Here is a 22644-nt window from a genome sequence, read left to right as displayed (position 1 = left end):
AAAAAATCTGTGAGAAAATTCTAAAGATCATGAAAGCAACAGTAAAAATCCATCCGGTTTCCCAATGCCCTTTAGGGAAGGAAATCTGCCGTCCTTGCCCGGTCTGACCTACGCGACTCCAGACCCACAGAAATGTGATTGACTTTTGACTGTCCCTGTGAAATGGTCCAACAAGTCACCAAGAGTAATTAGGGATGGGCAATTAATGCCAGCCCAGCTAGTGACACCCCATCCCGGGAAAGATTAAACATTCAGCACAGGCCAAACAGTGCGATGCTCAACAGGGGCCAGAGATGTTTGGCTCTTCAGCTCTTGAAAGATGTAACCTGGCAGTGCATCATTGCAATAGAGTGGGAACAATCAGGTTAATCATGCAGTTTTGAAGAACAAAATGGCAGGTGGAGGGAACACATTGGAAGGGGTCATGACTGATATCCTCTATGCCACAAGCTTTGTGTGGCAAGGGTTTGCACCTTTTACCATTCTTCCAAGCAGAGAGTTTCAGACCCTGATGGGGTTAGGACCACTCTCTAGGCCAATCTTTCCTCTTCAACAAGTTAAGAGAATTTGAAAAGGAAGCCACTTTCCAAGAAGGAGGAAACAAGTGGAGACTTGGGAGGAATATAGTTGCTGGCTACACAGATTTGAAGTTGGGGCAATTTACAAAGAGTGATCAATGAGGGAAGAACTGAAGTACAAGTAGTAGTAATGCTAAACCTGTACGAGGGTGCACCGAGTGAGAATCACAAATCTAACTTGTATATTCCAGTTTCCGGAAACATGAATTCCAAAGATTAACAGTCCAAGAAAAATCTCCGACACCCTTTCAAAAGAAAAAAAAAGGGTGCCCCTTAGTACTCCTTCCCTTCCTAGGAAAAGCATCATTCCCTCACAGGGCAAGCATTCACCATGTCAAATGTTTCAAGATCACCTCTGAAACTGGAGATTCTGTCTGCAATTATACACTGCATCTGGCTTGGCCCAGTAGAGAATCTATGGATCAGTACTCCCAAGGTCCCTCTACACTATGTCCTAACATTTCTGCATATTCTTTTTCTCCCCCCTCTTGCCCATTCTTCTACCCACCTGAGCAGTCAGTCCATTGATATTTTCTGGAAGTCTACAGCTTCCTTGCAGTAATTCACACCTACCTTTAGCTGTCTTATCTGCAGTGTGGAGACATGCAGATCATCAAGAATCATGTCCATATCACTCACCTCACTATTGTACTAGCACAACCAAGGGGTGGCACTGCAGCCTCAACTCCAGGGACCCAGGTTTAATTCCAGCCTCTAGTCACTGGAGTTTGCACATTCTCCCAGTGCCTGCGTGGGTTTCATCCCAGTCCAAAGATGTGTGCAGATTAGGCGGATTGCCCGGGCTAAATTACCCCTTAAGTGTCCAAAAGGTTACAGGAATAGGGTGGAAGCTTGGGGAGGGGGGGTACTCTTTCCAAGGGCTGCTGCAGACTCAATGGGCTGAATGGCCTCCTTCTGCACTGTTAAATTCCAAGTTGTCAGTTGATTATGCCAAGGAGGGCATCACCTGCCTGATGAACAAGGTGGTTCTCTCAAAGCTTACATACATTTCCAGCCAACATTAGAACAGGATGTTCACTGCACAATGAGAACAGTGCACCTTCACACGTGTAGTCATGGGCCCCTCAAGAGATGAAAGGCATTTATTTGGGTGTTTTGAGAGAGCTTGGTAGACCATTCTCTTCTCTCTCTCTCCCCTTTCTTCCCCCCCCCCCCCCCCCCCCAAAAAGATAGCCCACTTGCCGCAGTTCCAATTAATGAGTAAACGAAGGAGCAAGTTCTCACTGTGTGCATAGGTCAAATCCATTTTGCAAATCCAGGTCAGACAAAAGACAAATTCCAAGTGTAGTTGCACACTGATACCGAGTGCCAATCCAGGCACATGGCTTATTGATGAAGGCCACCAGGCTGAAACATTTATCCATTATCTTCAGTTGCTGCCTGGCCACCTCTCCAGTACCAGAAACAAGATTATGGATCTGCAAAGAGAATGGACCAACTTACACCTCCCTCCCCCCACCCCACAGTCAGGGAAGACATCTTCAGTAACCAAATATCATCCAATTCTATTGGCAAATGCAACTCGTGTAAAATGTGTTAGTGTTGTTAGTTTAGGGATGGCCCCACAGCCATTACCTTTCTGACCAGCAGTCGTTGGAATCTAACTAGTGACAATCAAGCAGTGTTGAACTTGTACAACTGCTGTCATAGAATCAGAGGGAGGCCATTTGGCCCATCAAGTCTGCACTGACCCACCAAAAGAGCACTCTACCCAGGCCCACTCCCGTGCCTTAATCCCGCAAACCCATAACCCCATCTAACCAGCACATCCCTGGACAGGAGGAGCAATTGATCATGGCCAATCCACCCAACTTGTACATCTTTGTGGACAGTGGGGGGAAACTGGGAACACCCAGAGGAAATCCATGCAGACATGGGGAGAACGTGAATAGTGGTATTATCACTAGAATACTAAACCAGAGCAATGCTCTGGAGACCCAGGTTCCAATCCCACCACTGCAGGTGGTGAAATTTGAATAAATATCTGGAGTTAAAGTCTAAAGATGACCGTGAAACCATTGCTGATTAACTATGTCCTTTAGGGAAGGAAATCTGCCGTTCTTGCATGTGACTGGTCTTACTGGCCTACATGTGATTCCAGACCCTCAGTAATGTGATTGAATCTCAACTGCCCCTTCAAGGGCAATAAATGCTGGCACAGCCAGCGATGCCCACATCCCCATGAAATAAAAGTCCAATAGCTGATGCCATCACAGAATAGTTACATTGCGGAGCAGAAGGAGACCATTTGGCCCATCCCATTTGTACCAGTTCAATGAATAATTTGCCCGGTACCATTCGCCTTAATTGACCCGATTTCCACATTCCAAATCCATGTCACCATTGCTTTGGTTGCCAATTGCACCTCGCCCTGCTGTCCAACTACACAATCATTCCCCATCTCTCTATTCGATGGGAGGCGGTTTCCTATCTTGATAACTGAAGTTCCTCATTCCTGCCTTTCCCATCTGCAGTTCCTCATTCCTGCCTTCCCCATCTTCATAACCAAAGTTCCTCATTCCTGGAACAGCTCATTAATCTTTCTGCACTCTCGCCAATGCCGACACCTTTCCTAAACACGGAGCCCTGCACAAAAATTTCCTTCGTGCTCAAAACACGTCCCAAGTTACCGAAACAGGTCATTCAGCCAATTTCACATCCAGGTTGCCATGGCCCCTTTTATTCAGTGGGAGATCATTTTGCCAAGTCTGCTGTGTAGAACTGCAAGTGGCATTGAGGAACCTGTGCTCCATGTTGAACTCCCACTTGGAGGATGGGCATGAGACCGACCATCACCAAGAGCACCGTGCCTTACCAGACCCCAAAAGGACAAACACCAAAAGGGACATAGCTGCTAGACTGTGGCAACTGGGGAGGGAACGGAGGAAAAAAACGACTCACCCTCACCAAAATCAACCAGCTGCTGGTGTATCTGCCCATGACAGCAGTGACCACCTCAGCCCAGGTCCCATCTGCACACTGATCCCCTCCATTGTATTGTGGGGCTACCACTGCGCTAAGTGGGATTATAACCGTTCTAGCATAAGACTTGTACAGTGAAATTTTATTTCAACCACATCGGTGACCTTTTGGGTCAGGCTCTCACCATCAAGCCCAAGAGATCGACCATGGCTCAGTGTGAAATATGCGTAAACCTGCTGAAGCTACAACATGGGGCTGCTCATGCTGGACGACGTGACAGAGCCAAGAAATCCCACACCCAACAGCATACAGGATAGTGCAATGGTTGTATCTCTAACAAAGCTGTTCTAAACTACACTGGTATCTACCCAACAATGTTTCCAAACTATATTGCATCCACAATTACTGGGCCAATTACTGCCCCAGTCTACTCAGTGCCACATGGTCATTAGGGTGAAGTGGGATTTGCCTGTAACTGCAGATAATGTTCAGCACTATTTTGCAACTCTGAAGCAGCCTACACCCATAGGCAACAAGACCTGGCAAGTGGAAAGTGTCAGGCAAAGCTAATCTCTAACAAGTCAATTTAATCATCACCCCTTCGTGTCACTGAATGCCTCATTAACAAATGGGGCAATGACTGAACCAGCCATACAGATACCCTGGCTGCAAGCAGGTCAGAAGCTGGAAGCGAGCAGCCCAGAGACGTCTCAAAGCCTGCCCTACAAGGAACCCCTCTGCCACAAATGTGACACCATTCAGGTCAAAGCAGCCCATCCACCACCTTAAAAATTCACTTCCTCCACCATGGATGCATAGTGGCAAGATTCCAGACTTGGGAGTTTGCATGTTCTCTGCCTGCATGGACCCGCCTTCTGTGGAGTTTGCATGTTCTTCCTGTGTCTGTGTGGGTTTTCTCTGGGTGCTCTGGTTTGCCCCCACAGTCCAAAGATGTGCGGGTTAGGTGGATTGGCCAGGGCAAATTGCCCCTTGGTGTCCAAACGACAGACGTTAAATGCACCAGTCTTAAACTTCTGCCTCTCTCCTCCAAGGGAGCAACATTCACTTTAGCTACTCTTCCCAAGAGTAATTAGAAGCTTTTGCTTCAAGTTAGTTTTCTTCCACAATTTACCTTTGCTCAAGTTTCCCCAGTTGTCCTGCCTGCTACTGGCCTTTGCATTGTGGGATGTCATGGTGTCACACCCAGGAAGGTGCCCTACCCCAGTTGAGCAAAGGCCAATTGGGTGTTCAACTGCAACAAATTTGTAAATCAAGTATCAGCAACACTAAGGGGTCAAATGTCACCCTGCATAATCAGAACTCCACCCAGTCTGGCTCAGGAGGAAGATCAGTCTAACCACGTCCATTCAATATTACTGCAACTTGGGATATCCCACCATGCGCCTCTTACTGATACAAATTTCAATAATCTCACTGCACCATCCTCTTTGTTCAATCTTCAGGTCAACTTGTACACAATTGCATAACCAAAATAAGATGCACAATATGGCATCTGTGCCAGGCTGTATTCACAGCCAGAGGCCGAACTTGCTACAGTCAAATGTAATGTTAACCAAGGTGTTCAGTTTACCCACAAGATTCGTAGCTAGCATTCTACTCGTATGCATCGAGTAACCTCATACATCCAAAGGTGTTCTGGAAATAGATGCCATGGTTCACCAAGCAGCTGGCAGCTTCCAGGGACACGATAACCATCTTGTGCTGGTGGTTAAGATTTTGACAGTGACACTCCTGCCAGAGACTTGGGCTGCCGGTGATAGAATGCTGTAGACTGGCACATTCCAAGGTCCAGGACAAGTGTTTGGGCAGCAAGGGCTCAAAGGGGAAAGGCCACTAAAGGTCCATTGCTGTATTTTGGTCATGAATTAATGCCCCAAAGTAATCTAGTTAGGGACCAAAATACTTACTGAACAAATAAAGCCACAAGACTCCACCCATTTGGAATTTATCCCTTCGGGAAATTATAGACTTCCCGACAGTGCAGAAGGCCATTCGGTCCATTGAGAATGTACCGACCCTCTAATGAGCATCCCCACCTGAGCCTATCCCCATACCTTTTGCACAGGATTTTCTTTGCACATCTTTGGACAGTGGGAGGAAACCAGAGCACCTGGAGAAAGCCTACACAGTCACAGAACGTACAAACCCCACAGTCACCAGAGGCTGGAATTGAACCTGGGTCCCTAGTACTGTGGGGCAGCAGCACTAACCACTGCACTATCCAAATATGAGGCATAGGTGAACAGGTAAACTTATGGTTAGACACCTACACAATGACAAATGTGACCAAACCAGATTCCATAGATTCCTCAAACAACCCACACTTTTCACAGAGTCAAACAACCTGACTGAAACAAGGATTTCCAATCTCCACATTTGAAGATTTTGCCTTGGAATTCTCTTTAAAAAGGCACCCCCTCCCCCCAGCTTCTGCTGCCTGACCCACCTCAGGGTTTTAATCTAGACTTTTCCCCTGGAGGATGTGTTAAGTATCCTCAAGATTCATCTGCCAAGCACAATTTCAGATCGGTGGCTACGCCAAGCAGAATAACACTAACAGGTGTACCTTTGCCCCAAAGACCTATAGCACAAGCCATTGGAGCACATGGGCAGCACTGTTGCAGTGGTTAGCACTGTTGCTTCACCGCACCAGGGACCTGGGTTCAATTCCCAGCTTGGGTCATCTGTGTGGAGTCTGCATGTTCTCCCTTTGTCTGTGGGGGTTTCCTCCAAGCTCCAGTTTCCTCCCACAAGTCCCGAAAGACGGGCTGTTAGGTGAATTGGACATTCTGAACTCTCCCTCAGTGTACCCGAACAGGTGCTGGAATGTGGCGACTAGGGGCACAGTAACTTCATTGCAGTGTTAATGCAAACGTACTTGTGACAATAATAAATATATATAGCACACAAGTCTCCAACCTCTAGCTGCCATCATATGCCTAATTTGGTTCGAATCCACTTTACTGGAGCCTGCATCTCTGCCCCTTTCTCAATTGGGTCTATTCCCATCCCTTACCTGGAACCTTTTGTTGGGGGGGGGAATCTTCTGGTCTCTGTGCCTTGCACTCTGGGACACCTGCACCACAAACAGCAGTCAGAAGAAGGTTGCTGCGACCATTTTTCCCTTCTACGATGGTGTGCAAGATCAGCCCCTGGTCTGAAGAAGCATTAAAAACCTGGAATCATGCACATGTGCCAGCTCGGAAATGGCTACATGTGCAGGACCTGGGGTGCGTCAGACAGAGTTCAATGGAGCTTCAGAGTGCAGGGCAGCACGGTAGCATAGTGGTTAGCATAAATGCTTCACAGCTCCAGGGTCCCCCAGGTTCGATTCCCGGCTGGGTCACTGTCTGTGCGGAGTCTGCACGTCCTCCCCGTGTATGCGTGGGTTTCCTCCGGGTGCTCCGGTTTCCTCCCATAGTCCAAAGATGTGCGGGGTAGGTGGATTGGCCATGCTAAATTGCCTGTAGTGTTCCAAAAAAGTAAGGTTTGGGGGGGGGGGGGGGGGGGGGGGTTGTTCGGTTACGGGTATAGGGTGGATACGTGGGTTTGAGTAGGGTGATCATTGCTCGGCACAACATCGAGGGCCGAAGGGCCTGTTCTGTGCTGTTCTATACAAGAGTTACAGAGGCACCTTGGTGTCCATGCGCTATTTTTGCGCTTTCAGTAATGCCCAGTTTTAATTATGTACAGCACAAATTTGAAAAATAATTCTCACCATCACTGGGGAAATCTGGGTGTACAAAATGGCTGTTGCATACATTAGTCATTGCAAAGGGGAGTTTGTGTGTAAAGGGACACTGGAGACAAAGAGCTCCAGTTTCCTCTGGTGTAAAGTTACATAACGAAACAGGGCAAACAAATGCCTTTGTTCTCACAAGCTTGTCCATTTTACCAAATTGAGGAAGCCGGGGAAAGAAATTTGAAGTCACGGCTGTCTTGAGCAGTTAGTGGCAGCTTCAGACGATGGCAGTGTAACATGATGGCTGCCAGTGAGTAAAGTCAGCGTGTGAATTTCAAACCCCCAAGAGCTTGATTTTTAATTCATGAAGGACACAAGGATAAGCCAAGCGTCAATGAAGGGTCAGGTCGAACCTTGTTTCTATTCATGAGCAGATTCTGTAGCTCACTGTGCATCTTTTCACAGCAACTTCATTTGAAGCCTACTTGTGAACAATAAGCGATTTTCATTCATCTTTCACACAGTTTATGGGATGTAATATTGTGCCTCATTACATCCCATACAGCTCGGGGGGGGGGGGGGGGGGGGAGAGGGGGGGGGGGGGGGGGAGGGAAAGAGGGAGAATACTCAAATCTGCAGCATTGCCTGCAAAGGATGACAGCCCAAAAGTTACATTAAAAAAAAGGTGAGCCAATAGAATGAGTTCACATGTCCACAGTTTCAGAAAGGAACAATTGTAGGAAAGTTTTAGAACACCCAATTCTTCTTTTTCCAATTAAGGGGCAATTTAGCATGGTCAATCCACCTACCCTGCACATCTTCAGGTTGTGGTGGGTGAGGCACAGGGAGAATGTGCAAACTCCGCACAGTGACCCTGGGATCGAACACAGATCCTCAGTGAAGTGATGCAGCAGTGCTAACCACTGCACCACTCAATTGCAGGCAAAGGCCCTTGTCCACCAGAGTCAAAGGTCTCCGAACAGCAGACAGCCTCCTTGACCCCCATGTGGCTTATTCCAACTCCACCTGACCTACACCCGGAAGAGGCTGGGACCTTGGTTTTGGACGAGTCGGTGTAGTCTAGCAGCCAGCTTGGCCAATGGCATTGATCGGTTCTTAAAACATAAACTAGTCATCTTCAACAACTGAAGATCCCAAGAAGCAGCCAATTGGAAATGTGACCAACCAGGATTAATGGCAAATGGCCCACACTTCAGGCATTTCTATTACCCTCTGCCACTCAATATGCTCCAAATGAAACTATGAAACTATGAAACCCTGGGGCAGCAGGGTAGCATGGTGGTTAGCATAAATGCTTCACAGCTCCAGGGTCCCAGGTTCGATTCCCGGCTGGGTCACTGTCTGTGTGGAGTCTGCACGTCCTCCCCCTGTGTGCGTGGGTTTCCTCCGGGTGCTCCGGTTTCCTCCCACAGTCCAAAGATGTGCGGGTTAGGTGGATTGGCTATGCTAAATTGCCCGTAGTGTCCTAATAAAAGTAAGGTTAAGGGGGGGGGTTGTTGGGTTACGGGTATAGGGTGGATACGTGGGTTTGAGTAGGGTGATCATGGCTCGGCACAACATTGAGGGCCGAAGGGCCTGTTCTGTGCTGTACTGTTCTATGTTCTATGTTCTAATATTGATCTGGGAACTAGTTTATTGAATCTGGTTTGATTTTAGGGAATCACAGGGTTAAAACACAAAATATTTTTAAATATTGATTATTTCAAATTGCTTCAGGGCCTTGCTTCCCCCATTGTTAAATCCCCATTTCCTAGAACACTGTATTGAACAGTCCCATTCACCCCCCCCCCCCCCCGCACAGTCCTCTTCACTCCCCCCACTGTACTGTCAGCGTAACATGCAACTGAGCCCCATCCAGATTTTCAGTTTCTCCAGGGGCTGAGCAAGACTTTCATTTATATAGCAGCTTTCACATTCACAGCCAGTCTCCCAAAGCAGTAGCGAGGCACTGCTGCATTGCAAGAAACAGCAAGCTCAATGTTCTCCTCCTTTCCAAACCCCATTTCTGTAATCCCTCAAACCCGACAACTCTCAGGCCTATTTTCCAGTACCAGAATCCTTTTTCACCACCCTATTAACACAAGAACACAAGAACTAGGAGCAGGAGTAGGCCATCTGGCCCCTCGAGCCTGCTCCACCATTCAATGAGATCATGGCTGATCTTTTGTGGACTCAGCTCCACTTTCCGGCCCAAACACCATAACCCTTAATTCTTCAAAAAACTATCTTTACCTTAAAAACATGTAATGAAGGAGCCTCAACTACTTCACTGGGCAAGGAATTCCATAGATTCACAACCCTTTGGGTGAAGAAGTTCCTCCTAAACTCAGTCCTAAATCTACTTCCCCTTATTTTGAGGCTATGTCCCCTAGTTCTGCTGTCACCCGCCAGTGGAAACAACCTGCCCGCATCTATCCTATCTATTCCCTTCATAATTTTAAATGTTTCTATAAGATCCCCCCTCATCCTTCTAAATTCCAACAAGTACAGTCCCAGTCTACTCAACCTCTCCTTGTAATCCAACCCCTTCAGCTCTGGGATTAACCTAGTGAATCTCCTCTGCACACCCTCCAGCGCCAGTACGTCCTTTCTCAAGTGAGGAGACCAAAACTGAACACAATACTCCAGGTGTGGCCTCACTAACACCTTATACAATTGCAACATAACCTCCCTAGTCTTAAACTCCATCCCTCTAGCAATGAAGGACAAAATTCCATTTGCCTTCTTAATCACCTGTTGCACATGTAAACCAACCTTCTGTGACTCATGCACTAGCACACCCAAGTCTCACTGCACAGCGGCATGCTTTAATATTTTATCGTTTAAATAATAATCCCGTTTGCTGTTATTCCTACCAAAATGGATAACCTCACATTTGTCAACATTGTATTCCATCTGCCAGACCAGAGCCCATTCACTTAACCTATCCAAATCCCTCTGCAGACTTCCAGTATCCTCTGCACTTTTCGCTTTACCACTCATCTTAGTGTCATCTGCAAACTTGGACACATTGCCCTTGGTCCCCAACTCCAAATCATCTATGTAAATTGTGAACAATTGTGGGCCCAACACGGATCCCTGAGGGACACCACTAGCTACTGATTGCCAACCAGAGAAACACCCATTAATCCCCACTCTTTGCTTTCTATTAATTAACCAATCCTCTATCCATGCTACTACTTTACCCTTAATGCCATGCATCTTTATCTTATGCAGCAACCTTGTGTGGCACCTTGTCAAAGGCTTTCTGGAAATCCAGATATACCACATCCATCGGCTCCCCGTTATCTACTGCACTGGTAATGCCCTCAAAAAATTCCACAAAATTAGTTAGGCATGACCTGCCCTTTATGAACCCATGCTGCGTCTGCCCAATGGGACAGTTTCTAGCCAGATGCCTCGCAATTTCTTCCTTGATGATAGATTCCAGCATCTTCCCTACTACCTGACCTTCTGGCTTCATAGAACATAGAACAGTACAGCACAGAACAGGCCCTTCGGCCCTCGATGTTGTGCCGAGCCATGATCACCCTACTCAAACCCACGTATCCACCTTATAACCATAACCCAACAACCCCCCACCCCTTAACCTTACTTTTCTTAGGACACTACGGGCAATTTAGCATGGCCAATCCACCTAACCCACACATCTTTGGTCTGTGGGAGGAAACCGGAGCACCCGGAGGAAACCCACGCACACACGGGGAGGACGTGCAGACTCTGCACAGACAGTGACCCAGCCGGGATGCTTCAGAGATCTATTTACAAACACACCACAGTCCCTTTGTTCCTCAGAACTTCCCAGTGTCAGACCATTCATTTAATGGTTCCTGGTCACCTCACTTTTGTATTTTCAGTACTCCCACTGCCCCAAACCCGCTCTTCCCCCACCCCCCTCTGCCCAGGTATGGGCTTAAATTGGGTGCTCTTTCCAAGGGCCAGGGCAGACTCGATGGGCCAAATAGCATCCTCCTGCACTGTAAATTCTAGGATTCTGTAAATTCTAGGATTCTATGAACAAGAACAAGTCACATTACTCAGCACATCAACTCAACTCTGAAGCATTGGCTGGTGTTGGGATTTGGCTCGAGGTCAGGATTATTCAACCTCAAACACTGCCTTCCTACACACAATGCAACAGACCTGCTACCCAATCATGTGATAGAGAGCATCCTTTCTGGCTGCATCGCAGCATGGTGTGGAAATTGCTCGGTCCAAGATCGCAGGAAAGCGCAAGAAACTGCAGAGTGTGGTGAACTCAGCCCAACGCATCGCACAAGCTTGCCATCCTCACATTGATTCTGTCTGCACCTCCCGCTGCCTCAGGAAGGCAAACAGCATTGTCAGAAACCTCTCCCACTCAGGCATTGCCATCTTCCAGAACAGAACAGAACAGGCCCTTCGGCCCTCGATGTTGTGCCGAGCCACGATCACCCTACTCAAACCCACGTATCCACCCTATACCCGTAACCCAACAACCCCCCCCTTAACGTTACTTTTTAGGGCACTACGGGCAATTTAGCATGGCCAATCCACATAACCCGCACATCTTTGGACTGTGGGAGGAAACCGGAGCACCCGGAGGAAACCCACGCACACACGGGGAGGACGTGCAGACTCCGCACAGACAATGACCCAGCCGGGAATCGAACCTGGGACCCTGAAGCTGTGAAGCATTTATGCTAACCACCATGCTACCGTGCACACCCTTCCATAAGGCAAATGGTACAGAAGTCTGAATACCCACACATCCAGACATAGGAACAGCTTCTTCCCCACAGCGGCAAGATTCCTCAACGACTCTCCCTTGGACTGATCTGTTCCCTGCAAGAACACTATTCACGATGCCCTATGCTGCTCTTGCTCAGGTATTTGCCATGTTTGGCCCCTTGTTCCCCACTAACCAATCACCATTTGTTGATGTACCATTTGTCAACGTTCTCTGTTGATTATTATTTTTGTCTACTGTGTACATTTCCTTGGCTGCAGAAAAACACTTTTCACTGTACTTGGTACATGTGACAATAAATCAAATGTGATGCTGTCCCATCAGCCTTTCAATATTCCCCACATCTGATAGAGAAATGTTCAAAGACGCCACAGTGATTTTTCACCAGGGCTGCAGTTCGATTCTCAATTCCCAGAGTCTCCAGGTCAATCTTGGGGGAGGGTTGGCAACTTTCAAATCATACTGCTCACGTTCACTCCCAGTCTGTGCTTGGTATTAAATTTCATAGAATTGGGAGCCAACAGCAGGCTCTGCCTCAAACCTGCATTTCTGGTTCTGGGTATTGCAAATCTCCATTAGTACCAAAGGTCAAACCTCCGACAACTAATCAAGTTGCGAATGTCTGTCCAGGTAAGCAGCTTTGGCTGTACTTTAGCATTTATTTACAAGCAATATACTGACAATAAATTAGGACTGCCGATTAAAAAGCATTCACTTAAATTCATCTCCCATAGAGCCAAAGATATCCACTAATGCAGTGTCTGGACGATTAACATTCCTATAATCCCTCTTTTCCCCCCCCCTCCCGTCTTCCCCCCCTCCACAGAGTGACCAAATGGAACTAACAATGGCCTATTTCAGTGCTGTGTACTCACGCATCTCAAGGAAGGCACTTCAAAGACACACTAAGGTTCAGGAAATGCAACTATACACGTCAATACCTGGGGAGACCCTTGCTCCAAAGGGACCTCCTGGGGGGGCCCCAAAAAGGGAGCACCAGGAGACCCAAGGACCAATCCCGTCTCCCACACACACCTGCCAAGGGTGGCTCATAAGCCACCCAAGGGCCCACAGAATCCATGACCAGTAACAGTTTTAGCAGGACAATCACACTTGTTAATGTTAATGATTGCCAAAGACTACTAATGAGTGATTGCCAAAGACTGTACTCAACAACAAACCTCCTCCCAACTCACTGCATTGTTCCTCTGGCTTCACTTCACTTCACTATTTACTCTTGGGGAGGAGTCAGTGCTCCTGATACAGTTTAGATTTACACAAGAGTCATTCAAAGCCATCAGTAATCCCTACAAGACACGTGCCCCTTGTTCTGGGGATAGAGGGTCAAGGCATCAATGAAATGAAATGAAAATCGCTTATTGTCACGAGTAGGCTTCAATGAAGTTACTGTGAAAAGCCCCTAGTCGCCACATTCCGGCACCTGTCCGGGGAAGGCTGATACGGGAATCGAACAGTGCTGCTGGCCTGCTTTAAAAGCCAGCGATTTAGCCCAATGAGCTAAATCAGCCCCTGTACAGATAATTTGTGCATTTAGACTAGTGTGGCACAAGTGAATGGTTTCACAATAGTGGTGGTTTCGTTGGCTCACCGAGTGTGAATAGCCAATGGTACAAAGTTCAATTTGACAAAGCAGAACCCAGGATCAGCAGAATGGCCGGGCCCGGGGGGGGGGGGGGGGGGAAAGAGAGCTCAGTCAGCCCTTCCTGCAGACTGCAGGTTTAAGTCACATGTACTTCCTTCCTGAATCTGCTCTGGCCGAGAATCACATTGTCATCGAGTTTAGCAGTCTCCCCAGGACTGTGAAGCTGGAATTTCTGCTCAGTATTTAGTGCCTCTTCCAAACACACTAAACAGAACCTTAATAATGCAAAAGTCACCCGAAAGGTTAAAATGAAAAGCAAACTATTTAGGAGTGGATGACAGTATGGAGAGGCCATTCAGTCTGTTAGCCAAAAAGGTTACACTCCCTGGTTGCACATCAATCACCTTCAGGTGCCTATCTACATGATCTCCACATCAACCATCCTTTCAGGCACCACCTTCCCCCCCCCCCCCCCCCCCCCCTTCCCCTAGGTGGAAGAATTGGGCAGGGGGGGGAGAAATTGCTAATTAAATTTAAATCCTCTGGTTTACGATCGGAGATATCTGTCCGTCCCACCCATTACACCCCCCCCCCCCCTGCCCCCACCCACCCCTCTCCTCTGTTCCAAACAGAACTAGCCCCATTTCCCCCTGCCCTTAAAATGTTCCATTCCTGGCAGCATTCACGAATTCTCTACCCTCTCCTGGTGGAGCATCCTCCTTCTACTGTGATGAGCAGTAGCTGATCTACAGCCAGTTCTAGCAGAACCGCCCTGCTCCAATATCCTATGCCTTGGGTTTACCTGGCCTACAGGTGTAATTCTGCTCTGCTTTAAGTGACACCGTGCATCAACTGACACATACAACACTGTCTCATTGAAATCAGTCAGCCTAATCTACTTCTGCAAAGCTACACAGTGAACTAAAGTTAACAGCACAGCACTATCTTAGCCCGATTATTGGCATATATACACTGGATCTTTCATTAAATAGCACAACAACATCTCAGAAATAATGACTCCTTCCGAGAAAATCCCAACATTGCTTCCCCCTTGCTGCCTGGTTCACTAAAAGTCAACAAATCAAAGGCCAGTTTGTCAGTTTCACTGGATGTATCAACCCATCCAGATGATTTAACAACAAAATTCAGGCTCAACTGCTTGACAGTTCATTGCCAGCATTGTGTCATACTCCCAGAAACAGAAATAGTTAAACATGTAAATCCAAAACTTTACCATTAGCGATGGAATTTAATTTAGATGTTTGCTTTTAAAGTTTTGGAATATGCAAATCTAAAACTTTACTAGCAGCAATAGAGTTCATCTAGAGGGCAACATTTGTCTAAACAATCCTGAGTGCGCCAAAAGCTACACGGACAACTAATTAGAGATTGTGAGGTTGAAGTGCGGCACACTTGTGGAACTAGTTACACGGAGCCCTGTTCTTTGCAGACATGTACACATCCACTAAACAGGTGACAGCCATTCACTGGTTCATTCCCCAGGGCAATGACCAGAGTCAACATGATTAGTTTGAATGTTTACAATCAGTAGATGTTCATAGATGGAGAAATTTCTCCCACATTCAAACCTTTTTTTAAATTAAAAAAAGGGTTGATATTTCAGCTTCCCCCTGCATTGCTCATAAGCCACTTAATTGTTGGAAACAGTGGCCAGGAGAACTCCCTGGTCCTCAAGAGGGTTTTTAATTTTTTTTTTTTATTTACATCCACCCAAACGGAGGGTGAGAGTTGGGGGGAGAAGAGTGGCAAATGGAAAGTACCGCATTGCGGCTATCCTTCAGTATGGAACATAGATGGTAGCGAAATCCTGCCCTCATCATATTCCCCCTAGTTATCCACATTTAAGCTGTTTTATTATGTCCTGTGCAAGGTTAATGCCTCAAAAAAAAAAAAAAAAATTACTCAAGCTGACTCAAGCCACCAGACCAGTTGCTCCATAATCATTAATCTCACCCGTGCTCTGCTCTATCCCACACCTCGCTGGTTGGGTCTTCCTAAACCCATCTCATTTCTACAGTTGTTCAGTCCAAAGGGGTCACATTCCACCATGAAACGTCAACTCTCTCCCCCGACACTTGCCAGAGTCCCATCATTTTTCACGACTAAAAACAATGACCTCCACTGCTGCATTCCAGAATGGACCATTTCATTTGCAAGCCTAAAAAACGGACCTTCCAGAACACAAATAGCTCCAACTGGGAGGAAGCTCGGATACCAACTCGAGTGATGAAAATTACAATTGTTAAATGACTCAGCCAAAATATTAGAACCAGAGTTAATGGAAATGTGGACATTAATAGCTGTAATGGAGTAATGGCTGAAAATTACCTAGAGTGTGCTGGAAAGATCCCCCCCCCCCCCCAGCCAGTATTACTGGAAAGAACGTTAAATAGCCAGTATTGTGGGAAAGAACCTTAAACAATCTGAAGAAATTCCCTGCAATCGGGCCCCAAAGGCAGCTCAGATACATGAAGATTTAATTTTTTTCCCCCCCGCTCCAGGTGGTGATTTCCAACCCATTACCTTGACCCCATGCAGACAAAACATCTGCCCACCCAAGGTGGAAAAGGCAGCCACATGAATGCCCTTAATGTTAGCAGTTAGGCTTCAGCTCCCGTTTGCCCACCTCTTCCCCAAGTCCAATACCCAAATCCACCTCCAGGCAGCAGAGGCATTCCAGCACTGTAACTCTTCCAAAGCACAGCAGGCCAGCGACCGTGCTTTGGATCTCTCTCTCTTGCGCCCCCCCCCCCCCCCCCCCCCAGTATCTGACAGCACATAAAATCAACTACTTTGGGACCCCTGCCCTGTGTAGAGGGCCCAGACAAAATAAAATCAAGGGAGCAATCAACAGTGGGTGATTCTGTGGGCCCCCAAGGTCCTCAAAAGCCAACTCCTGAAGTACCGGGGACTGGAGTCAATTACAATCACTGCTAACCTTTACTTTCATTAACCTTTGTTCCATAGCACTGAAAACCACCATCACACAAGAAAACAACAACCTGAGGAAGGAGCAAGCATGCCTTATGGCGTATAAACACGGGTTCAGTGTGAGTGTGTCAGGGAGGCCTACCTTGGGCAGATTTTTTTGTAATGGTTACACATATTGCAAGTGGTTTATATTCACACACCCTGAAGTTCATACACCTGCTGTAGACTTCACTGGCCAAAGGAATTGGGAAATTGCAATTATGGGAATGTCTTTTTTTAAATGGTTCTCAATGAATAAATCAGAACCCCAACCACCCTTCAGCAATGTGCAGTGTACACCGGCACTTGGGTGAGCTCAACACCAGGGCTGAAGGATACTGGAATAATTGGGAGTTGCTGCAGAGGTTTGACACTAACTGGGATATTTGCAATATTAAAGTCAATGAAATCCCATCACTAGTTAATGGGTAGCCAATCTGTACTTTGCGCTGAGCGCACACATTTAAACGAGTGAGAATTACATCGTTACTAAACTAGAGGAATATGCTCCAGGAAGAAAACTAATCTGGAGCAACCAATGACACCGGCCCTTGGAAAGAACACCCCCATAACCCCACCTAACCTTTTTGGACACCATGGGGCAATTCCACTAAACCCCCCTTCCTTTCCTTGGTACAGAGGCAAGGGTATCTGGGTCTCTCCAGCACAAAGTTTACTGCTTGTACCATTTGTTTTTTGTACAACTGTGTTGTGAACTGTTTTAATAATCAGAGTACCCACCCCCACTCCCCGTACATGGGAGGGTACCCTGTTTCACCAACACAAAATGTGTGTTTGTACCGTTCAGCTTGGTACATTTCTTTTTTTACTGTTTTAATAAAAAGATATGGCCAATCCACCTAACCTGCACATCTTTGGACTGTGGGAGGAAACCCACGCAGACATGGGGAGAACGTGCAGACTCCACAGTCACCCAAGGCCGGAATCGAACCTGGGTCCGTGGGGCAGCAGTGCTTGCCACTGTGCCAACTTGATGGGCCGAATGGCCTCCTGTGCAATCTATCACCCCCATCTCTGTAAAGTTAATAGTTGAAAAGGACAACATTTCATATTTTAAGACTTTTAATTGTGACAAAGACTAAAACAGATCATTGCCCTTTAGCACAACTGTCTTTTACCCCAGATCCCATCCAAGGAGATTCTTAGCTCCCCAAGGGTTCACATTTCCTTCCTCAGCCAAACGGTCTTTGAGTTAGGATTCCCCCACCACCCTGATCTTTCTTCTAGAACAAGCGAGGCAAATCTTCCAATCTTGTTTTAACTTTCAAATTTGGTCATTTCAACCTCAGCGTGAGCTCCCACCTGCATTCCTACAACACCCATGTTGTCTATAACTGCTCCCTCTCCCAGTCCCTGGCAGACTCCTCTTCCCCGGAGTTTCAGGGAGAACCCGTACTTGCTCAAAAGCCCATCTCCAGGCAGTGAGAATCACCTAGGCCTTGTTCTATTCCAGAGTTCTCATCTTCAAAGAAAGGGGCAGCTTAAAAGCACAAACAGATAGACTCACTCTCGGGTCTCCAGCACACAGGCCTCGGTCATTGTTTTAGTGGCAAGATGGTGAGGGTTATACCCTTGGGCGAGTGACAAGGTCACTAGACTAATAATCCAGCAGCCCAGACTAATGCACTGGTTCAAATCCCACTGTGGCAGCTGGTGGAATTTTAATTAAATTAATAAAATCTGGAGTCTAGTCTCCGTAATGAGAACAAAACTGCTATAGGTGAACCAGATGGGTTTTATTAAAAACAGTGTCCTTTAGGGAATTAAATCTGCCATCCTTACCCAGTCTGGCCTACATGCGACTCCAGACCCACAGCGATGTGGTTGACTCCTGCCCCTCTGAAATAGGCCAGTGATACATCAGTTCAAAGGCAATTGGGATGTGACAATAAATGTAATCAAATTAAGTCAGGCACTTCAGGACAGGTCACATTTGGACAGGTCACATTTTTACCTCAAATTAATCCAAAGCAACATTAAACTCAGTTGTCGCCCACTGATGGCCATCCACTCAGTTACTAGGACCCCAAAGATTTAATTCCCAACCCTAACCTTTGATTCTTTACCTGGTTAAAACCACCTCTTACCTGCCCCAATATCTGACATCAGCTATTTTAAAATGTTCCCAAGCACCAGAACTGGGCCCATTATTACTTGCTTTATCTTGACCTCAAATACAACAGTGATGTTTAAGGGGCATCTTGACAATTGCATGAATAGGCTGGGAATAGAGGGATACGGACCCAGGAAACGTAGAAGATTTTAGTTTAGCAGCATGGTCAGCACCACTTGGAGGGCCAAAGGGCCTGTTCCTGTACTGTACATTTCTGTTCTTTGTACATCCCCTCCCACCTCCACTGGACAATGTGCCTTCAGCTTCCAGCCCACTGGAGACCGCACCACACACTTAAAAATTTGCTCAAAACCATCGTGCAGGCCATTCGGCCCATTGAGTCTGCACCAACCCTTTGAATGAGCATGTCCACCCATTGCTGGACACCAAGGGGCAATTTATCATGGCCAATCGACTTAACTTGTGGGAGGAAACTTGGAGGAAACCCACAAAGACACGGGGAAGCATGCAGACTCCGCACAGACGACAGTCACCCGAGGTCAGGATTGAACCTCGGCTGTGAGGCAGCAGTGCTAACCACTGTGCAACCCATCGGAGAATAGCCTCGGAAAGCGGAGGCCATGTCTCAGACAAGACAGTCAGGATGCTGAATCCGAAAGTACGAGCTAGTGAGCAAAGGGTAGCATCTAATTAAATGAAGCACGAGGCACAATTTTGTTGGGGGGGGGGGGAACAGAACCAAAATAAGCAGCCACTGGGGTTGGATTTGGAAAGTCTGCTCCCTGATGGGTGGGGACCCCCTACAATCTCAAATTACAGCCTTGCACTAAACATAAAATCTGCGCAATTTATGGCAGGAAAATAACCCCAGGTGAGGGGTTAACCTGCATACCCCCCCCCCCCCAGGGTCCAATTCTCCATAGAGGAGGAGAGAACACTACCATGGTGATCAAGTGGTTAATAAAAAAATGTAATTACAAGATTAGGCTTTTGTTTTAAAGGCATTCTATCCAAACAAAGACATTAGCAAATCCAGGTTACCATGTGATATTGTGGCAATGCTCCACAAGAAAACATTACACTAAACCCAATGGAACAATACAAATACCAAATGAAGGCTTTGGTTTGGTATGTACTGGTGCCCAAGTCTGCTAACTATATTCATCACAGGAAAATTGGGCACAGTTAAATCGTCTCAGACTTATTTCAATACCGGCAGAGCACACAGCATTACTGCAAAACTGCACCAGTAATTGGAAGTTTAGCATCAATAACAAACTCACTTGGAGGGGGGTAGGCAGCCAGGCACCTGTGCTGCACCAAATCCTTGTAAACAACCCAACCTGTTATGCTCCAAATTCTTTGAGCTGTTTCAGCAGTCATCACAGATAAACCATTTTAAAGACAAACATTTATGCAGTTATTGAGCCACGGGGAAATTTCATTCCTGCAGCTATACCTGTGCCCCGATATCCATTGCCAGCATGAAATTAGCAGAATTCAAACAGTTCCCACATACAGAGGGTAATACCAGATTTGAAGGGGTCCAGGACAAGGAGGGCCAACACGAGAGATCGTGACAAAGGATTTTCACACCCAAAATATAGAATGAAACACACGGAAACTACACAGCACAGGGCACCCAGTGAGTCAAAGAAAGACAAATCTCTTAAAAACAAATGCTACTCATTCAAAAATCTAGTTTAAAAGTGCTATGACAAAACAGGACATTTGGCACAGACAGTCAATTACAGCAGCTACAAAATAAAAACAAACATCAGGGTCTATAGAAAACAGACCAAGTTTGAAAACCTCATTAGACCGTGGATGAATGGTTGATGAGATGGGTGTGTTGATGAGATGGGTGTGGTTAAACACCAGATCACATCCTCTTTTGGACAAGCTGGTAAATGTACCAGACATCCACCACCCAGGTCATTTTGCTACAATGAACAATCACTCGACACCCACACACTCACAGTCCCAGAGCCCAAAACCAAGATACCAAGTTCCCCCTTCAATAATAAAAACATAGGAGGGCCCAGACCCAATATCTGAACTGCAAGATCAGTCTCGGTGCTGAGGATCTTAAAATATACAGGTCTTAAAATATGCCAACAATAAACACTTATGCAAAGTCCCCCATCCCAGAGCTCCAAAAATATTAGAGACAAACAAGCCCCCCTCCCCTTTAATAAAGATCTTTAGTGGGGCAGACCCATTACCTGAACTACAAGATCAGTCTTGTGCTGAGGGTCTTCAGACACCCAACACTTCCCAACCACATCCCCCCACCCAATCCATCATCATCATACCCTTCACAGCAGAAACTTCAATGCATCTTAACCTATCCAGGTGTAAATCACTGGCTTTTAAAGCAGACCAAGGCAGGCCAGCAGCACGGTTCAATTCCCATAACAGCCTCCCCGAACAGGCACCGGAATCTGGCAACTAGGGGCTTTACACAGTAACTTCATTTGAAGCCTACTCATGAAAATAAGCGATTTTCATTTCATTTCAAGATGTAAACATTGAAAAAAAAAAGGAATTCATTCAGCGCACACACAATTGGGAGTTAATTAAAAGGGTGTGGGGCACAGCACAAGGGGATTGGTAATGGTAACAGAGGGAGGGAGGAATGTTAGCCAAGGCAGTTCCACCTGTTCCATACTTACTATTCAGGATTCATGGCTGACATCTCAGAGAGAGAGAGAGAGATGGGGGGGGGGGGGGTCTGGGCTCCTCTGGATTGGGGGAGGGGGAAGATGAGGCTCCTCTGGATAGAAGGAGGGAGGGGTGATGAATCTCCTCTGGATGGGGGGGGGGGGCGCAAGGCTCCTCTGGATAGAAGGAGGGAGGGGTGATGAATCTCCCCTGGGGGGGAAAGGGGGTGAGGTTCCTCTGGATTGGGGGAGGGGGGGAAGGGGGTGAGGTTCCTCTGGATTGGGGGAGGGGTGGGGAAGGGGGTGAGGTTCCTCTGGATTGGGGATGGGGTGATGAAGCTCCTCAGGGGGGTCCGGGCTCCTCTGGATTGGGGGAGGGGAGGGGGAAGGGCGCTGTCAGTCCAGCTGCCGCCGCTCTCCGCCGCCGCACTCCGCCTCAGTGTCTCTCCCCTGCCTGGATCAAGATGGCGGCTCCGGGCGGCCCGTTCGCAGCTGATTCCCCGCAGAAACGTCGCCGCCGCTCAGCTCCCGCTCTGAGCCCCGCCCCCTCCGGCCCCGCCCTTTACGCTGACTGACGGCGGCGCCGGCCAATCTGCGCGGTGCGCCCCCCTCCCGCCTGACCAATGGGAGCGGGGTCCGGGCAGGGGGCGGGAATTCCCCGGGAAAGGGGCGGGGCAGCTGCGCGTCAGGTTCCGGCGCAGATTGCCCTGACGTCATTTTTAGACGTGGCAGCGCGATCACGAGAGCGGTGGAGTCACGTGGGCGGGTCCGGGGCCAGAGACTCTTAAAGTGGTATCTCCCTGAAAGCGGAATGCCTCTTAAAGTGGTATCTCCCTGAGAGCGGATGCCTCTTAAAGTGGTATCTCCTTGAAAGCAGATGCCTCTTAAAGTGGTATCTTTTTTTTATAAATTAAGAGTACCCAATTATTTTTTTTCCAATTAAGGAGCAATTTAACGTGGCCAATCCACCTCCCCTGCACATCTTTGGGTTGTGGGGGTGAAACCCAAGCAGACACGGGGAGAATGTGCAAACTCCACATGGACAGAGCCGGGATCGAACCTGCGACCTCAGCGCCGCAGTCCCAGTACTAACCAAAGTGGTATCTCTCTTAAAGCGATAAAAAGCACAATGCCTCTTTAAAAGGTATCTCTCTTAAAGTGGAATGCCTCTTAAAGTGTATCCCTCTAAAAGCGGTATCTCTCTTAAAGTGGTGCTTTAAGTCTCTTAAGCAGTATGCCTCTAAAAGCGATATCTCTCTTCAAGTGGTACTGTTTGTCTCTTAAAGTGGTACGCCTCTTAAAGAAGTATCTCTCTTAA

At 47.3% G+C, this 22644-nt stretch overlaps 1 protein-coding gene across 1 annotated transcript in view; it reads right to left on the bottom strand.

Moving 5' to 3' along the window:
• The window catches only part of LOC119957776 (ras-related protein ORAB-1-like), a 34616-nt gene extending 13150 nt beyond the window's left edge, over positions 1-21466 (bottom strand). Inside the window, exon 1 of the mRNA XM_038785859.1 lies at positions 21339-21466. Coding sequence (XP_038641787.1) covers positions 21339-21361 — 23 coding nt within the window. The 5' untranslated portion in view covers positions 21362-21466. The remainder of the gene's footprint in view (positions 1-21338) is intronic.
• Positions 21467-22644: the final 1178 nt, after the last annotated feature.

This window comes from Scyliorhinus canicula, chromosome 27 (assembly GCF_902713615.1).
Source record: "Scyliorhinus canicula chromosome 27, sScyCan1.1, whole genome shotgun sequence".
In the NCBI taxonomy this organism is placed as follows: domain Eukaryota; kingdom Metazoa; phylum Chordata; class Chondrichthyes; order Carcharhiniformes; family Scyliorhinidae; genus Scyliorhinus; species Scyliorhinus canicula.
Note: the sequence above shows the minus strand (reverse complement) of the source record. Positions and strands in the feature narration are given on the sequence as shown.